At 39.2% G+C, this 16,978-nt stretch overlaps 1 protein-coding gene across 3 annotated transcripts in view; it reads right to left on the reverse strand.

The window, feature by feature from the left end:
• ntm (neurotrimin) overlaps positions 1-16,978 on the reverse strand; it is a 438,955-nt gene that overhangs the window by 41,012 nt on the left and 380,965 nt on the right. For all 3 annotated transcript variants that reach the window (XM_069165071.1, XM_069165070.1, XM_069165069.1), the window contains one exon: positions 11,447-11,679. In XM_069165071.1, the coding sequence (XP_069021172.1) occupies positions 11,447-11,679 (233 nt within the window). The remainder of the gene's footprint in view (positions 1-11,446; positions 11,680-16,978) is intronic.

The raw sequence follows: 16,978 nt of genomic DNA on the forward strand, positions 1-16,978 counted from the left end.
TAGAGGTCAATGTAAAGACTTCCTTAAACCTGATTCAGGTTCACTTTTTCTCATCTGTTTTGTACTTGATAAATATTTTTTTTAATACTGAGCTGGCTAATCAATATTATGTGTGTTGAGAGCTATAATGTAGAAAATAATTGATAGGCAGTCTAAAAGAAGATTATCAGATTTACTTGTTTTTTTACACATTTAGAGTTGAAGCATTTTTTTTAACACTTTAGAGACATTTAGCAAAACTTCCCTGACTGTTGTGTTTTGCACCGAGACTTGTTAAACCTTGAAAATGGTCAAACCTGCAGCGGGACTCTGTCACTGAAACTCCATGGTTACCAAAAACATATTGCTCTTCCATTAGTTCGTTGTAGCTAGTTCATGACACCATGAAGCACGACAAAGCTGGTTCTGCCAGACAATGGCTCACAGCCTCAGTTCTCTCTGCTGTGTTTATTGTCTGTAAACGCTGTTCACAGTCACATATGCTCAGCCGCTGTGACGGGTGATCCAATCATTGATCAGTGTTGGTGGTTCGGTGCAATGACGTTTAAGTCAAGTATTTTTGGCCAGTTTCAGTGCTTAAAGGCTATGCTGCTAGTTTCAAAAGTAACCTGCTGTCTTAACTGAGAAGGATGCAGCGACCAAAAATGATTCCCTATTGAGGGTACCCAGACCCGTATATTCGGGCAGTGTATTTGGGTTTGCTAAGGTAAGCCAGGCTATGACAAAGCACCTACTCCCTGCTCATTTATCTTTGTTTCTGCCACTTTGCCACTGTCCTCAGTGAAAGCTGTTTTTTCTGTTGCATCTTTCAGTTTTGATGGCCACTGCTACCTGCTATTACGGATGCACTAGCCATGTCACTGTAGTTAAGATTACCTATGGAATATCTGTAAACAGGGTTTATAATCCCAATATTTATTTTATGAAAATAGGAAAACAACTAAATATTGCATGTTTATTATCTATCGAAACATCCATCCAAGAGCTGATATCAACCCACCATCTAACGCCTTGTAAAACAGCAAAGAATCTTATATATACAAGTAGATCCCTCCATGGCTGCTGACATTTATTAGCAGCCACCATATTGCTGCAGTGAAGCTGCCTCTCCTACTGTATTTATTGCTGTTAAGGCAGGAGGTTTATACACAGTAAAATGATCATAACTCACTGAAAATTATTTCCCAGCTGTTTTTTGTTTTGTTACAAATACCAGATATATCTCAATGATTCAGGGTTAAATAGTTAAATTACTAAATTCATGCAAACATATTTGATTATTGCACACTAAGTAAAATCCAATGTAAGATGCATTCACTCCAATGTGATTCAAGTTCACTGCATTGTAGCATGGATTCCATTACATATTTTACAATTTTGGAATTTAATATACTTAATAATGTATTTATTAATAATTAATATTACAGTCTTATACAACTGCTTCTACAAACGCTTTTGTCATGTTAATCTTCCTGTACGTTTGTTCTTAGCATATCCCAACAGGCGTTCCATCTGTGTGGCTGTTTCTGAAGAAACAAGGTTTTACAACACAGCGCCCAAGTGCTTCATCACAGCACCGAAGCCGAAGGAACACAAAAAACGATTGCGAGAGTGTGGCGAGGGTGAAGCATGAGGAAGAGAGCGCACAACAGAGAGAGACAGTGCGACGCCATAAGCGAGCTTATCACTGCGATGAAGACAGCCAGAGAGACCATGTGTGATTGTAAGGACACCGACTGGACAACCACTGGAGAACCACCCCACAAAACCCCTTCACATTCAAAGTATTACTCCTCTGATCAATTCTGATCTCTTTTTCCGTATTGCTTATTAATTCCTCATTTATTCAGTTACTTCTAAATTGATAATTATAAATGCATACATAATTTAACTACATCAGATTTTAGAATTACTCATTTGCTTTATAAAACTTTTCTTCCATTATTTAATTTTTCCTGATGGTGGCACTCTTGTAAAGGTCACTGTGTTTTAGTCCACAATCCCAAGGTAACCTTTTAGCAGCTGTTGCTATATGTTTCTCGGGACCAAATTGTTGTATGAACAGACTGTTGGGGAACAACCATGTGAGAACAGACAAAGCAGAGGCTTACATGAAAGACAACACCTGAACAAAGAGACTCGCAGACCCCATCAGCCCAAGTTACAGAGTCAGACAAGAGTCTCTCTCACGACTGTCCAAGTCCGTGTCAGGATACAAATATTATTTCCACACTTCACATAGCTGACTGTATGCTTAGCGCTTTCTCTTTTTCCTTTCTCTTTCTTTTTACAACCCACATGCCTACACATTTACATACATACAAACTCATACAAGTACAACACAGACGGTGTCCATACAGCAACAACATTAAGTTCAGCACTGCTCCACACTGCCCCATTGCTGGGAACACCATTGAGCTCACTTGACACCCACATGGCCATGTCTCCTTAGCCTTTGTTCATTCACACAGACACAGACACACACTATATGCCACATACTTGTGTATATTGCATGTATATAGCTGTTTCTGGACTGTAAATTAATATGCATTTATTGATTTAAAGTTGATATTGAATAACAAATGAATAGTTCCACTATTAACAGATATGTGTTGATTGATAGTAATATTGATGTTGGATTGATGTTCAGTAAATTTGTCTATTAAGAATAATATCGATCATCAATTTTGCAAAGATAAGAAAGTCTGTGATTATTTGTTCACATTTATCTTGATAACAGCTGGATTGTGAGGTCAGTGCTTTGATTCACACCTTCACTGTTCAATACGTTTCAGTGCCTTTCAGATAGTGACACTTATGAGTGAGTATGCCTTTTGAGACTGAAATTACAGTTTACACATCATAATTGATAATCAATTTTAATACTTTTATGAATAGTATTAATTAAATTTGTTAAGTAATATGCAGATAATGAAATCTGCTCCTTGACCACAACACAACATTGTCACCCTCAGGTTTTGACACAAAAGTGGCAAAATAAATGTTGTGACAGCAACAAGGATTTTAGAAAAAGAAAACTTGGAAACTAACCCGAAGAGCTTTTCTTTCTACACCACCTGCTATAAGACTGGAAGATAGGCTTTTGTCAGGTGGCTTATGCTTTCATTCCTTTTGTTGTTCAGGTAGAAAGTGGCAACAGCAGCAGCAGAAATATAAAGTAACCCCACACATTGTATTGTGATTGACCTTTTCTGTTCAAATGTTTCTTAGCTGCCTCAATGAACTCACTTTTATCGTGCCTTGGCTGTCGCCTAGGCAACACTAAGTTGAGGCTGCATTCAGTTTAAGTTTTAACTCAAAGTTGAAAATTTAAATCACATGCTCCATTTATGAGGGAGGAAGAGGAAGACAGGAAAAAAGGATTGACTTTTAATATAGCATTGACTAGTGGGTGTACTGTATGTTATACACAGTAGAAGCACAATGCGCGTTTATGAATGTTTCCCTCTGTAATAGTGTAGTGCTGATACAACCACCGTTCTCACAGCCCATGTTTTTTGTGTTGCAGTCATGTTGAAATAATTACAGGGTTATAAAATGTAGTGTTCCTTGTCACTGGCAATACATAAATCACATCTAGTAGACATCTAAATATGTTAGTAAGACCTAACAACTGGTAAAAGAAGTGACATCTTGACCCAGAGTTCATGACCAGCAGAAATGGCCTCGTCACATCGAAGGAGTTGATCCAGCAGGATGGAGGTAAAGAATTAAACCAACAAACAAACAAAAATACAAGATTTGATGGCACTGTACAAAATTAACCAGTAGATATAGGACACTGCAGTAAAGCACTTGTTACTACAAGATTAGTGGAGTATGTACAAACAGAGACAGCGAGAAAAGAGAGACAGAGGGGAGAGACGGAGAGAAAATGAAAAGAAGGAAAGAATGTATGACAATGAGGAATTGATTGGAGCAACAACAGCGCCCTCAGTTCCAGGGCCGGCAGCATGGCTGAAAATGCTGTTGGATCACCAGGCCCAACAGTTTCAACAGCTTTTAAAACCTTTTCTGCATCACGTAACAGCAGAGCGAAGGGTAACCTCTCGAGTAATGTCTGCATTGCCAAGCAGTCAAACTTAGTATGTTGTTGCAATCTCTTCTCCGTCAACATCCCAACAGACTCCAGGGCAACCGAGCATTCAGATAGAGGCATGGTCATAGCAGAATAAGAGGTAATTTAGCAGAGTTCACACAATGCAGGCCCTTCCATTACCTAAAACATGCACGACCCAGGTGTGCTACGCAGAGGCGAGCGAATGCCTCAACATCCTGCCACAGCATGCATAGCTTCAATAAAGGCATATGGCATGTACGGCAACAATGGAAATGAACAGGACATGGTGCGACAACCTCCTCGTGGAGCTTCCAAAGTCAAGCTGGCAACATTTGATAGTATGCAACTGAGGAATTTAAAATGCTGATGGATGCCCCCACACCATAAGGCCACAGCAAATAATCAAGAGTGGATGGAGACCAGCACTTCAACTGCCTCCTCAAAGGTTGAGAAAGCAGTAATCCATCCCTAATCAAGCAGGCTGACTCACCTTGTTTTGTTGCAGGGTACATTGTGAGATAGTGTTCAAGGTCACCATCTTGCCATCAGTGTATCCCCACACAGAGTGAGCCACTAGCTTTCAGGAGACTGAGTAGCAGGGAAGACCAATTTTTCCAGCTAAGACAAACAACCAAAGGAGGTTCCTGCTTGCAAATTGAAATGACTTTAAGTAACGTACCGATTCAGGCAGTTGTTGATACTGGGGCAAAAGCCACAATGATATCTGAAGAGGTCCGTAACATGTTTCATATAGAATCCTGGGGTGGGAAGCAGAATATCTGCCTTGGGTGAACTGGAGGTCTCCCTGCAAAGGCCTCATGACTTAAAAGTGAGAGACCTCATCTACCTAAAGAATGAGACACAAAAAAAGGGGTTTCAGCCTTAAGTTATAAGCTCCCTGGAAAGGCCCATGTATAGTCAAAGCCTACTGCAGCCCTGCACTGTATGAGATCTTGGCACAACGTGAAAAGAAAGTCACCCACAATTATCTGCTGAGGCACTCTGTCATTCCCCAGTGCCAGGACCCAATCAGGCCACCCAACAAAGCCTCACTGGAATGTAGGCCATGTATACAAACCACATTAGTGACAATGGATGGAACAGATGAGGGTCGGATTCCTCCAGCCAGTGAGGAAGAAAAGGAAAACATCAAGCGTAAGTAGGCCACACTACCCAAACAAGAAGGAGGTACATGCAATGTGAGTCAGATGAACCTTCAAAGAAAACTCTTAAGGGAAGAGAAATTCGGACCCCAGTCCATTACCAGGATAGTTGACATGAATGACTGTGCCTATAAGCAAGAAATCTGACATATCTAAGGAACTGTTAATAACTATAATGGGAATGTAAAGGGAACATTTTGTTCAGTTTAGTATAGGTGTTGTTAGTCCGGATTTTGATGAGAATTGACTGTTCTACATCATTCATTATGATTAATACATAGTTTCATTACTGGTTATCTATAAAACATTTACTTTAAAAACAACCCAATCAAAGATCTGCAGGTGGATAAAAATAAATTAAAAAAAAGCCTGCATATTTTTTTGCAAACAAATTTAAGAGAAAGGATAAGAAAGCTTTCTCAAACAAGGCCCATAATTAAACAAAATAGTTGCTCTTTCATTGGATAAATTGATGGATTGTTTCTGTTACCTTGCTCAAAATCTAGGGGTGTGATGTGATTAGACTTTAAACGCTGCAGTTCAAGGTTTTCTAAACACCCGTGGGTAACTACTGAGATCTGATGTCTGGTAAATCAACTATGACTTAATCTCATTCACACACCGCCGCTTGACATCAGATGATTTGTGATTGGACATGGTTCCAGGGACTGACTGCTCGTGCTGCAGAGAGCCGCCAAGACGCTCTGATCAAATATTCTAGAAGAGAAAGGGAGTAGAGCCAATTCTATGTAGTAAGCTCTTTTGAAAAAGACAAACAAGTGTTTATCTCCTTCACAAACCTTGACATCACTGTTCTTATGAATCTGCTTTCACTGTTCATATTATTAGAAATGCTGGTTAATTTACTCAGTGTAACAGCAAAGTAATATTTTGACATAAAGCTGATGGCTTTAAATTAATATGCAGACATATATACAGTAATGCAAGTTCATGAGTGTTAAGACAATTAAATCATCCTGCATATACATTACAAAAAAAACAAACCAAAATCATTATACTGTGAATTATGAATAAATTATCATACAAGTATGATCTATAGTGACAATCTAACTGGGTCAATTGTTACATACATTTATGTTACCAAAATTAATTCTTAACTTTTAAGGTGCAAGTAATTATCTGTAATGATCCAAAGAAAATTACACCAAAAACCTAAATTATTTCCTCAAAGTTGCAGTGAAGGTGTTGTTTTATTCGACATAATGACAGCAGAAACACTAATTTCACTCGAGAATGAGAGAGATCACAGAGAAATGAGGAAATGAAAAACCTTAGACATATTTGAAGATTTTTAAGGATTTGAGGGGCTCTGTATGTAAGAGAAAAAAAAAATACTCTTTGGCTCTCCCTAATGTAGAGAAAGGTTGAGTTGCTGGTTAAAGACAGCCTGGATATGCCACACTATTACTCACAGCTTCAGTTTTCATCACTGTAATTAAGGTATGGAAAACCAGTTTACTAACAGGGGTGACAAATCGGCGGCCAGTGTTGTGGGTAAGTACGGTGGCATTAAAGTCAAGCGCTTTTTTCTAAATATCGTTGTGAAGGCAGTAGAGTCACAATGCATACCAATTGGTTAAAGCTGCTCCACTTGTTTCTAAATAAACCCGTTGTCTGCACCCAGTAGAATACAACAACCAGTATTATACAACAAGTAGTTCCAACCCAGAGATCTGATTGGTCAACTGTACATCTGGAACATGCTGAAATCAACAGAACAGCATACGGTGCTCATCACTGGAAATATCACTGCCAAATCAATGGCAGTATGTAATTGGAATTGAATTTTCATATAATATGCAATATGATGTTGTTTTTACTTGTTTAGGCTTATTAAATGTGACCAATTTGGTGAAATCAGTTTTAGTTATTAGTAATACCCCATGTATTGCCATGGAAACAGAGATCACACTGACAAAAATGTTTATATTTTGAGAGCGAATTGCCCCACAATAGGAATACATTTTGATTACATATTTCATTTAGTTGGTAACTTGTTGTATAATCGCAATATTACCCTCGATCAGTGATCGTACCAATAATGACGTTAGAGCACACCCTGTCGTGTAATAGTGCTTAAGGATGCAACAACTGAAAACGATTACCTAAGGAGTGTGTCTACTAACAAAAAGATATCTTAGTTTTGGACTGTGGTGACCCTGCGCCCGAACCAGTCAAAGTGCTCTTTGAGAAGACGCTCGAAGTCTACGGGCATGTGCATCTGCTAATTCTTGCCCCTGTGACCTGACCTACTTGTTATATTGCATACATGCATGCACGAGTCAGAAAATATCCATAGTAAGTAATTATAAATTGCAGTTTAATTAAAAATAAATTATTTTGTCATTGTCACGTGGCTCTGTTTGTGTTTAGTGATATTACTCTGCTATAAAAAGGCACATTGAATTCTACAAGTTGTGATGATATTCTGTAGTGTAAGAGGAGCTGGCGGTCCAAATAATTCCAGAAATCACATGAGAATAGGTGATGAAAGGCTGAACTCAGAAACACTCTGCAGATTCCCTTCTCACATCTAAGTGATCTTTTGGTCTCGGGTCTAAGTTTAAAAATTTAAGTTGTGTGGGTGTATTTAGTATTTACCAAAGCATAATGATAATTCACAGTTGGAAATTGCTTCTTAGCAGGACTACATTGCACCAAAACACTCTAAATGGGTGAAAGACTCGTAAAGCAGTCAGCATCGTGGGAGAATCAACCCGTCCCTCACACAGCCTCTTCAGCCTCCTGCCTTCTGGGAGGAGGTACTGCAGCCTCCGTGCAGCTCCTTCAGACTGAGGAGCAGCTTCGCCCATGAGGCTGTCAGGATGCTGAACTCTCTGCCCTCTCTCCCCCTTGCCCCATAAAGTCTGAACTTTTGAACTATGGACCCGTATTTGCACTCCATTGTACTTATATATACTGCCGTTAAGCGTCCCTGTGGTTGTTGTCTGTTTTATTGTTTTTATTGTTACATTTTTATACTTTTCTTGTTTTATATTTTTATTTTGCACACCGTGGGTTTGAGAAACAATATGCCAATCTCGCTGTAATTCAATAAGGAAGGGAAACAATCTATTAAATGATCAGATTGATTTGAAAATTAGGTAAATAAGGGTAAAGGCACCACTATTTATCAAAAATAATACAATTCCATCATGCATTGAGCATTACAACATCTACAGCAAGGTCCAAAAGTCTGAGACCACAAATGAAGGTAAATATATGATAAAATAGAAGACTTATCTTTCTTTTCTTTTTTTTTTATGAATACAAAAAAAAAATAATTCCAAATGTGAGAAATGTCCATAAATTTCAGGAAATATCACAAGTCGGTCTCCACTCCTTTTGCTTTAATGACAGCAGCACTTAATAACCCATGTTATCACAGCATGATCTGAAAATGTCCCAGTGCTTCTTGTGATGTTTGGAATTTTTGGCTTTCTCATTCCTCCAGTGATGCATAAATATTTTGTGAGGGTTGAGGTCAGGTGACCGTGGAGGAGAGTCAAAAACAGTCAGCACATCTTGGATCTTTTCGGTTTTCAATAAATTCTTCAAAGCTTTGAGGTGCCTTTGGGCTCTTTATTCTGCTGCTGTATAAAACCTTTTAAGATACAAACTTAAGGGCAAACCGTGTCTCTGAAGAACGGAGTGCTACTTCTCCTTTGTCAGAGTAGAGTTCAGGGTGTTTTGCTACTCTGGAGCTGGACGCCTGCACTGACTCAACACTTGAGTATTCCCTCCACCATTTTTCACTGTCGGTTTTGTTCTGTGGTATCACTCTCTCTACTGTTCGTCTCTTTACATCCACCCTTCTGCTATTACCAGAAAGCCGTATTTTGGATTAGTCTATGAAATGGTGGTATGTTTTAGTCCACCCCAAGCAAAGCCCCACTGGTTAGAAAAAAACAAGCTGACTTCCGACACTTTCACCTTTCTGACACAAAACTCATTGGTGAGAAATCTTTTGTTGGAAACTTGAGTCACAACCAAATTTTTCTGACTCAGAAAAATTGGTCCATGCATTCATTTCCAGCAGATTACAGTAATGACCTCTTTGCAGGTCTTCCCAAAAAAGAAAAATAGGTAGGCTCCAGCTCATTCAGAATGCGGCAGCCGGAGTGCTTACTGGGACTCGGGAAATTCAACACTTTACAGTGTAAAGTTTACACTGTAAGGAAAACACTTCACTGGCTACTGGTACAGTATAGAATAGATTTAAAAGTATTATGCTTGTCTACAAGGCTCTACAAGGTTTGGCTCCTCAGTGCATCACATGTGCTCACTGGCTACAACCCAATCAGATCTCTCAGATCATCAGGTATGTGTCTCCCAAATTTACTGATCAAATCTAAATCATGTGACGGTGCATTTAGTAACTATGGTGCGATTCTCTGGAAGAAACTGCTTAGTTACCTCAAATTTGCTGCAACTGTCTTCTTTTAAAAACAGTCAAAAATAAAAACATTGCTGTTTTCTCAGACTTTTGGTAGTGAGTGTATGTCTGTGTGTTTGTTTGTGTTGCATGTCTGTTAAATATAAACATTTTTTTTAAATGTGTAATATATGTGCATTGTATTGGTGGTTGCAATGTTATTTTATTCATATTGACTATTCGTGCATGTGTTTTCTGACTCATTGGTTTAATGCTGTTGTGTAAAACATATTGAGTTTACCTGTGTATGAAATGTGCCATACAAATAACTTGACTTGACAGTGACACGGATCTGCTTCAGTTTGATTGACGACCTAGAAATAGAGCAGAATCTGAAATGTTGCTTCTTTAATTTTACATGTCAGACCCGCCTGAATGTGCGCTAACTCCTAACAGCAACACTTAAATAAATATTTAAATTAAATGGAACCTGCTTGGTAAAAGGGCTGCTACTATTTGTAAAGGCACTTTAGTTTTTTGTCCAAAAGCCACACTATGTAATAAATAGGGGAAACATCGGTCAAATAAAGAAGACATATGTAAATTGTTTTTATCTCATTACCTGAATGATAGTGTGTGTGTTTCCTCAGTGTGCTTCAATCACCAGTTAAACTAATTTCTGTCATCTTCTGAGCCGATAATGTACCTAGTTTCCTTTTATGTATGTCTTTATACACGAGAACTGCTGAGTCGACTTCTTTTATTTCAATCCTCTGTCATTTTCTGTGTCATTATTTCATGATGGCAAGTAAAAGGAGTTTTCTTCATTTCACATGTGAAATCTGAGCAGAATCATGCAGAATGTGATAAACATGTTGCTCTCAGCAGCTGTAGATTTGACAAAAGCAGTTATAATTTTGAATAAAAATGTACAGAATATCATACCTTCAGCTTGTTATTGGAAAACTGCGTGGCTTTGAAATGCAGGTGGTGTTGGTTGATCAGACTATTGATCAGTGTTGCATCGTATCTGTTTGGCATCATGAAAACTGACAGAAGAAATGATCCAAACATGGCCAACATAATCTGGTTCTTTATGAACTTGGAGAAGGCATTTTATGAGCAGCTCTTTACGGATCATCTGAAAATCAAATTGGTTGCCTTAAACTTCCCTATTACACTTTGTTACAGTGCAATGCACTTGACTGTGTCCAGCATCTCACGGGGACACTATCACAACTCTACATATCATTACAGCCAGAGCATCTTAACATCTGCTCTTCCCCATTAACCCCACCTAATGTGGTGAATGAGTAACACCCCCCGCCCCCTCGCCCTCCACCCACCCCTCCACCCTCCCACTCCTTGAGCAAGGCATTTAGCCTCTAATTGCTCCAGTGGAGTGATGAATGAGGAAATGAGATTCAAGAAAGGCATTGCACGTCTGCTCTGACTCTGGTTTGTTCACTTATGCCCTCGTGTGTTGGTGCTCTTGAATAACACAACCATCAATTATAGTACAATAGGAGGGAAAAAGACCATTAAAAACAACCTGAAATGATTTGCATGCTTTGCACAAACATTTGCAGATGGCACATTTACTTTTTTTAAATTAAAAGTATGGAATGTGTTTACATTATATGCTTGCCAGAGGTTAATTGCTGTTAGCATTTTAAAAAGAAAGTTGTATAGAAATACACAAGAATATATTTTAGTTTTTAATTCTTCTAAATTCTATCATTCTATCATTTAGCAGCAGAATAACTGTAATAGCAGTGGTTGCAACAGAGTTGTGTCTTTCGTTACCTTGGACAAGGATGTGCACTGAGGTGGTTCTCGGTCGACTGCTCGTCTGGACCGCACACACATACTGCCCCTCATCTGTCATGTCCACGTTTTCAATCTTGATGGTAAACTCTTCTTGATTAAGGGTCACCAGACTCACTCTGGGATCCACCGACCACTTGTCTTCTCCGGCATACAATATGCTTGACCGGTTCAGCCATGCTGTGTGTGTCACAACGTCCCCCTGTGCACATCTGTAAAAGAACAGAAATAGGTTTCACTTGCAGTGAAATAAAGTACATGTGTAATTGACAAATAGGTCACATGTATAGCAAGTATCCTTGCTTGATATAATGTATACGATTGAGCCATTCAAACAGTTCGAAAGCGTAGTTTGTCATCAGGACATTATCAAAACTTTCACATTTCTCAATGATTTATTTTTTCCGTAGTTAGTTTTGAAACTTGATAGCAAGGTTTCAACACGAGTGGGGGGACTAATCAGTGAGTGCAGCTGGTGTTGTGTTTGGTTGAGCTGAAAATGTGCATGCTGTGGTCTCTCCATTGCATGCTGCTTTTCCCGCTGTAAAGATCCGCTGCTGGTTATAAAGGCTGAAACTGTAACACGAGAAGAGAATGTGGCCCGGGTCAGCTGAACACTTTTTTTCTGAAGTAGTCTAAACATAGGAAGCAAGGTAAACAAGCACAATATGTCATGTTTTAATTGATTTATTTGATTTTGTTATCTTTTATATTTTTAAATTTTTTTTTAGAAACTTGTTACTTTTTCATTGTAAAAAAGGGTCATTATAGAATATTAGCAGCATAATTCCGGGTGTCGGCTCAATTAGAAAAAAAAGTGTAGCAGTATTCTGATGCATAACTCTGAAATGGGAAAATAAATGAGAATATGACTAACATTTCATTTATTAGCAATCATGTAAGCTTGCTTGGAATGTTGACAATTTTTCAATAAGCTTAGTAAGTAGACACATTGTACATATGCAAATGCACCTCCTGAGAATTCATCAGGTTTCTTGTGTTAATCCGCCCACACACTTGGTTTGTGACATTCAAAACTGATCGAGACAATGAGCTGAAACTACACTGCTTTGCTCCGTAGCAATTACAACAGATTGATTTCACCAGTCACAACATGCTGCTTTGATACCAGAGCTAGGTCACCGATCTTTGACTGACAAATCTTCGGATCCTGCTGACAAGTACCTGAGCCAAAGCCACAGGAATAAAGCATAACTTTCAAGTGTGCAATGGATAGAAGAAATTCACACGTACAAACTATGCTTCTGCCTGCCAATTGTCTTTCATATGAGATTATTTACCTCGAGTCGCCTCGTTTTCTGATGCATATAGAGCTAAAAAATTTAAACATTTAAATGATTTTGAATGGTGGCAGCGCAACAGCAGCTCAGCATGTTGCGACTGAATGACTCTCAGCTCCATTTACGCTGTCACAGCTTTTGTTACATCATCAGTCACTTCCACTTCAGTGGCACCAGTAGGGTCAATGGCATCCTTGGGGCATTTGTATTGCTATGATAGGAGGATAAGTCAAAAAAATGGAGTGCGTCTGTGTGTGTGATTGTGAGTTATCAATACATAGGAGCAATAGGTTTCAGAAATAATGGATCACAGTGCATGTGAGATGAAGAGATCATACATTTATTATGATAAAGTGGAGTTTTCATGTCTAATGAATACAGCAAATTCATTTCACTGCACTGTATATTTATTTTTACCATTCAGATACACTACTAAATCATAACACCACCAAAAGCAGGGTGTGAACTGTGCTTCACCTGGAATTTCCTTTTCAAATGGCATAGCGTGCCTGGTCACGAGAACACTGGGCATTGTTTCTTTATCCAGATATTTGTGCCTCCAATTTTTTTTAATCTGTCATCTACATCCCCCAACCTTATGGAAGCACAAAACTAATTTGCTGTTTACCGCTTTAAAGTCAAGAGCACTTGCACCGCAGAGACCTGGGTTCAATTGTGGGCAGTGGTGTTTTCAGCTCTACTCCATAAATCACAGCAGTGAGAGGAAGGTGAGGGATCACAGTTACGCACTCCACAGGATAATTTAGAACAAGTAACCTTAGGCATTTTTTTTAAACGTTCCATACACTAATGTACTGCATATAATGGTGAAGTTACAAAAAACGTTTATATAACTTATAAGTGAAGATAACAAGTTAACCCCTCAAGCCTTACGGTTTGTTTTTTTAGGTTGTTTTTTTTAAAACACATCTCCAAATCCAGTAAGTACCAAAGAAGACGACTCCATCTGGCCTCAACGACTACCGACCGGTTGCCCTCACATCTCGTGATGAAGGTGCTGGAGAGGCTGGTCTTGACACACCTCAGGCCGCTGGTGAAATCTTCACTGGACCTGCTGCAATTTGCGTACCAGCCTCATGTGGGAGTGGACGATGCCATCATCTACCTGCTGCAACGAGCTCAGTCTCACCTGGACGGAACCGGTGACTCTGTGAGAATCACTTTCTTTGATTTCTCCAGTGCATTTAACACCATCCAACCACTGCTGCTGAGTGAGAAGCTGCAGGTGGTGGGGGTGGACGCGTCCACCGTCTCCTGGATCAATGACTACCTGACAGGCAGACCACAGTTTGTCCATCTGGGCAGTGTGCTGTCTGATACGGTGGTCAGTGGTATTGGAGCTCCTCAGGGAACTGTTCTGTCTCCTTCCTGTTCACCTTCTACACCACTGACTTCCAGTACAACTCAGAATCAAGACATCTGCAGAAGTTCTCTGATGACTCTGCAGTGGACAGTGTATAAGGGATGGACGGGAGGAGGAGTCAGTGGTTGGTGTATAAGGGATGGACGGGAGGATGAGTCAGTGGTTGGTGTATAAGGGATGGACGGGAGGATGAGTACAGGGCAGTAGTGGAGGACTTTGTGGAGTGGGCGGGAAGAAATCATCTCCTTCTGAACATGGCCAAGACCAGAGAGATGGTGGTCGACTTCAGAAGGAAGATGACGGCTCCACAACCGCTGAGAGTTCTGGGAGAGGAGGTGGACATGGTTGAGGAGTACAAGTACCTGGTGTCTCCATGACAACAGACTGAACTGGAAGACCAACATCAACGCTGTCTACAAGAAGGGGATGAGTCGACTCTTTTTCTTGAGGAAACTTCGATCCTTCAATGTGTGCAGCGAGATGTTGGAGATGTTCTACCATCTGTTGTGGCCAGTGCACTGTACTTCGCTGTGGTCTGCTGGGGGAGCAGCATTGGAGCCGGTGACACCAACAGACTTAACAAACTGGTTAAGAAGGCCGGCTCCATCATCGGCTACAAACTGGATAGCCTGGAAAAGGTGGTGTAGAGGAGGACGCTGAACAAACTATTATCCATATTGGATAATCCTGACCACCCTCTCCACCACCTGCTGCAGGGACAACGGAGCACTTTCTCTAAAAGATTCCTCCAGCTCCGCTGTCACAAGGACAGATACAGGAGATCATTCCAGATACAGGAGATCATTCCTGATACAGGAGATCATTCCTGCCGACCGCAATAAGTCTGTACAATAACTCACCTCTGGCAAAATCCATCACACAACTATAACACTGTTGTCTGTTTTTCGTAGTTGTTTAAATATTAAAAACAAAAAACAAAATGTAAAAAAAAACTTCACACTATTGTTTAGTTAGTTTGAATTTAATTATTCTGTTTTATTGTATATACTGTGCATTTTTATATTTAATATTGTTTTACTGTTATTTTATTTATTTCCTGTATCTATAAATGCTACTGTAGCAAAAATAATTTCCCCTTGGGGATTAATAAAGTAAGTATATATCTATCTATCTATCTATCTATCTATCTATCTATCTATCTATCTATCTATCTATCTATCTATCTATCTATCTATCTATCTATCTATCTATCTATCTATCTATCTATCTATCTATCTATCTATCTATCTATCTATCTATCTATCTATCTATCTATCTATCTATCTATCTATCTATCTATCTATCTATCTATCTATCACCAGAAGTTTGTGTAACTGATGTTATTGAATGTGTTCTAAAATGCAAAAGAAATGAAGCGCAACAATGTTTCACCCATTTCAATCAAAGTAGTGCCAGGCAGCCTCTTTATTGCATGTACCACATCCTGCAACCTCGAAAAATGTTGGCTGGTCGTGTTTTAATAACAGATATGGCCTGCTTCTCATATAAAAAGGATTATGGGTACAGGAATAAGATTTTGCATGTAAAAATGTATACAACTGCTCTACCTTTCTTCTAGAAAAGGGCTGAGGAAATGAGTCTCACTCATACAACTCACACAACAACTTTAAACATGAGCTATATCTGGGTTGCATTTGTCTGTATGTTCTGAAAATGTACAATAGCTGATATAAAAACAAAATGTAAGTGTTCTTTTGAGACAGAAAGAAGAGTGTTAGCTATTAGCTCATTAGTTCAGTGATATGGACTGATTCTTTAGATTAGTAGGAGTTTTTAGGTACCAACATTCCATTGACATTTAATTCTGTGTCACAGCTACTGTACTACCAACCAAACTTGTATAGGTTTGGTTTTAAGGAAGAACAAATATACATTTTTTTAATAATATTTAAAAAGACTAGAGTGTGCGTTAGTAAGTAAAGCATCTTTTAAAGTCACCATTCCTAATGTTTAAAAGCTGAGACAGGTAGACTTTTGAGAGGCCGCAGTGCAACAGACACAAGGATTTACAGTAAATGGTGTACAGCATTGAAGAAAGATTCCAGATCATATACATTTTAAAGGACTCAGTAATCTTCCTGTCTTGAAGGTCGGGGCTGTGGACAGTGCCTCCTACAGAAATGCAGCCGCCGGTGGTTTTCATTTAATTTGAGAGGGTCAGTGACATAGTTAAGAGTTTCCTGGCACCGTGTTTACATTGACTTCCAATTTCCAATTCATGTGAAACTCACTATATTGTGTGAGTGGGTGTGCTACGGCTTTGAGTGCTGAAAGAGTACAAAGAAAGTGGTAAGATAAGATTGCAGTTGCTGGCCTTTCGGCAGTCATTAAATGAGGAGCAACAAGGAAGAAAGATCCAGTGGCTCTTTGGTTGAGTTTTGCAATACATAATACACTAGAAATGTTCTCAGTATACATGAGCACAAACTCTTATTCAAACTGCACGAATATCAGTACAATCACTCATCTAACCTGAGGCATGCACTACGAAGCAGGATTTGCGGTTATCGAGGTGACTTCAGGTTTAACTCCAGGTTTTGAGCACTACGAAGCTGGTTCACTTCTTACCGGGATGAATCGCCATGTTAATTTATGATGCAAATTTATGCTCCGGATCAGGTTGTGTTCGAGATAACAGATCAAAACGTACAAAAATACCATCTACTGACCAATTAATTCTCTCTGAAAAATGTATTCACCAATCATAGAAGATCCTGTGGAGCTCAGGGTTCAGACAAACGTCTGTGGCTTTCCCCGGGGATTTTTATTACATCAATTTAATTTCATTGTGTTTTTCACTGATAT

The sequence above is a fragment of the Embiotoca jacksoni genome, unplaced genomic scaffold, assembly GCF_022577435.1.
Source record: "Embiotoca jacksoni isolate LCO1_2020_lvr unplaced genomic scaffold, fEmbJac1.0.p SCAF_33, whole genome shotgun sequence".
Lineage (NCBI taxonomy): Eukaryota > Metazoa > Chordata > Actinopteri > Embiotocidae > Embiotoca > Embiotoca jacksoni.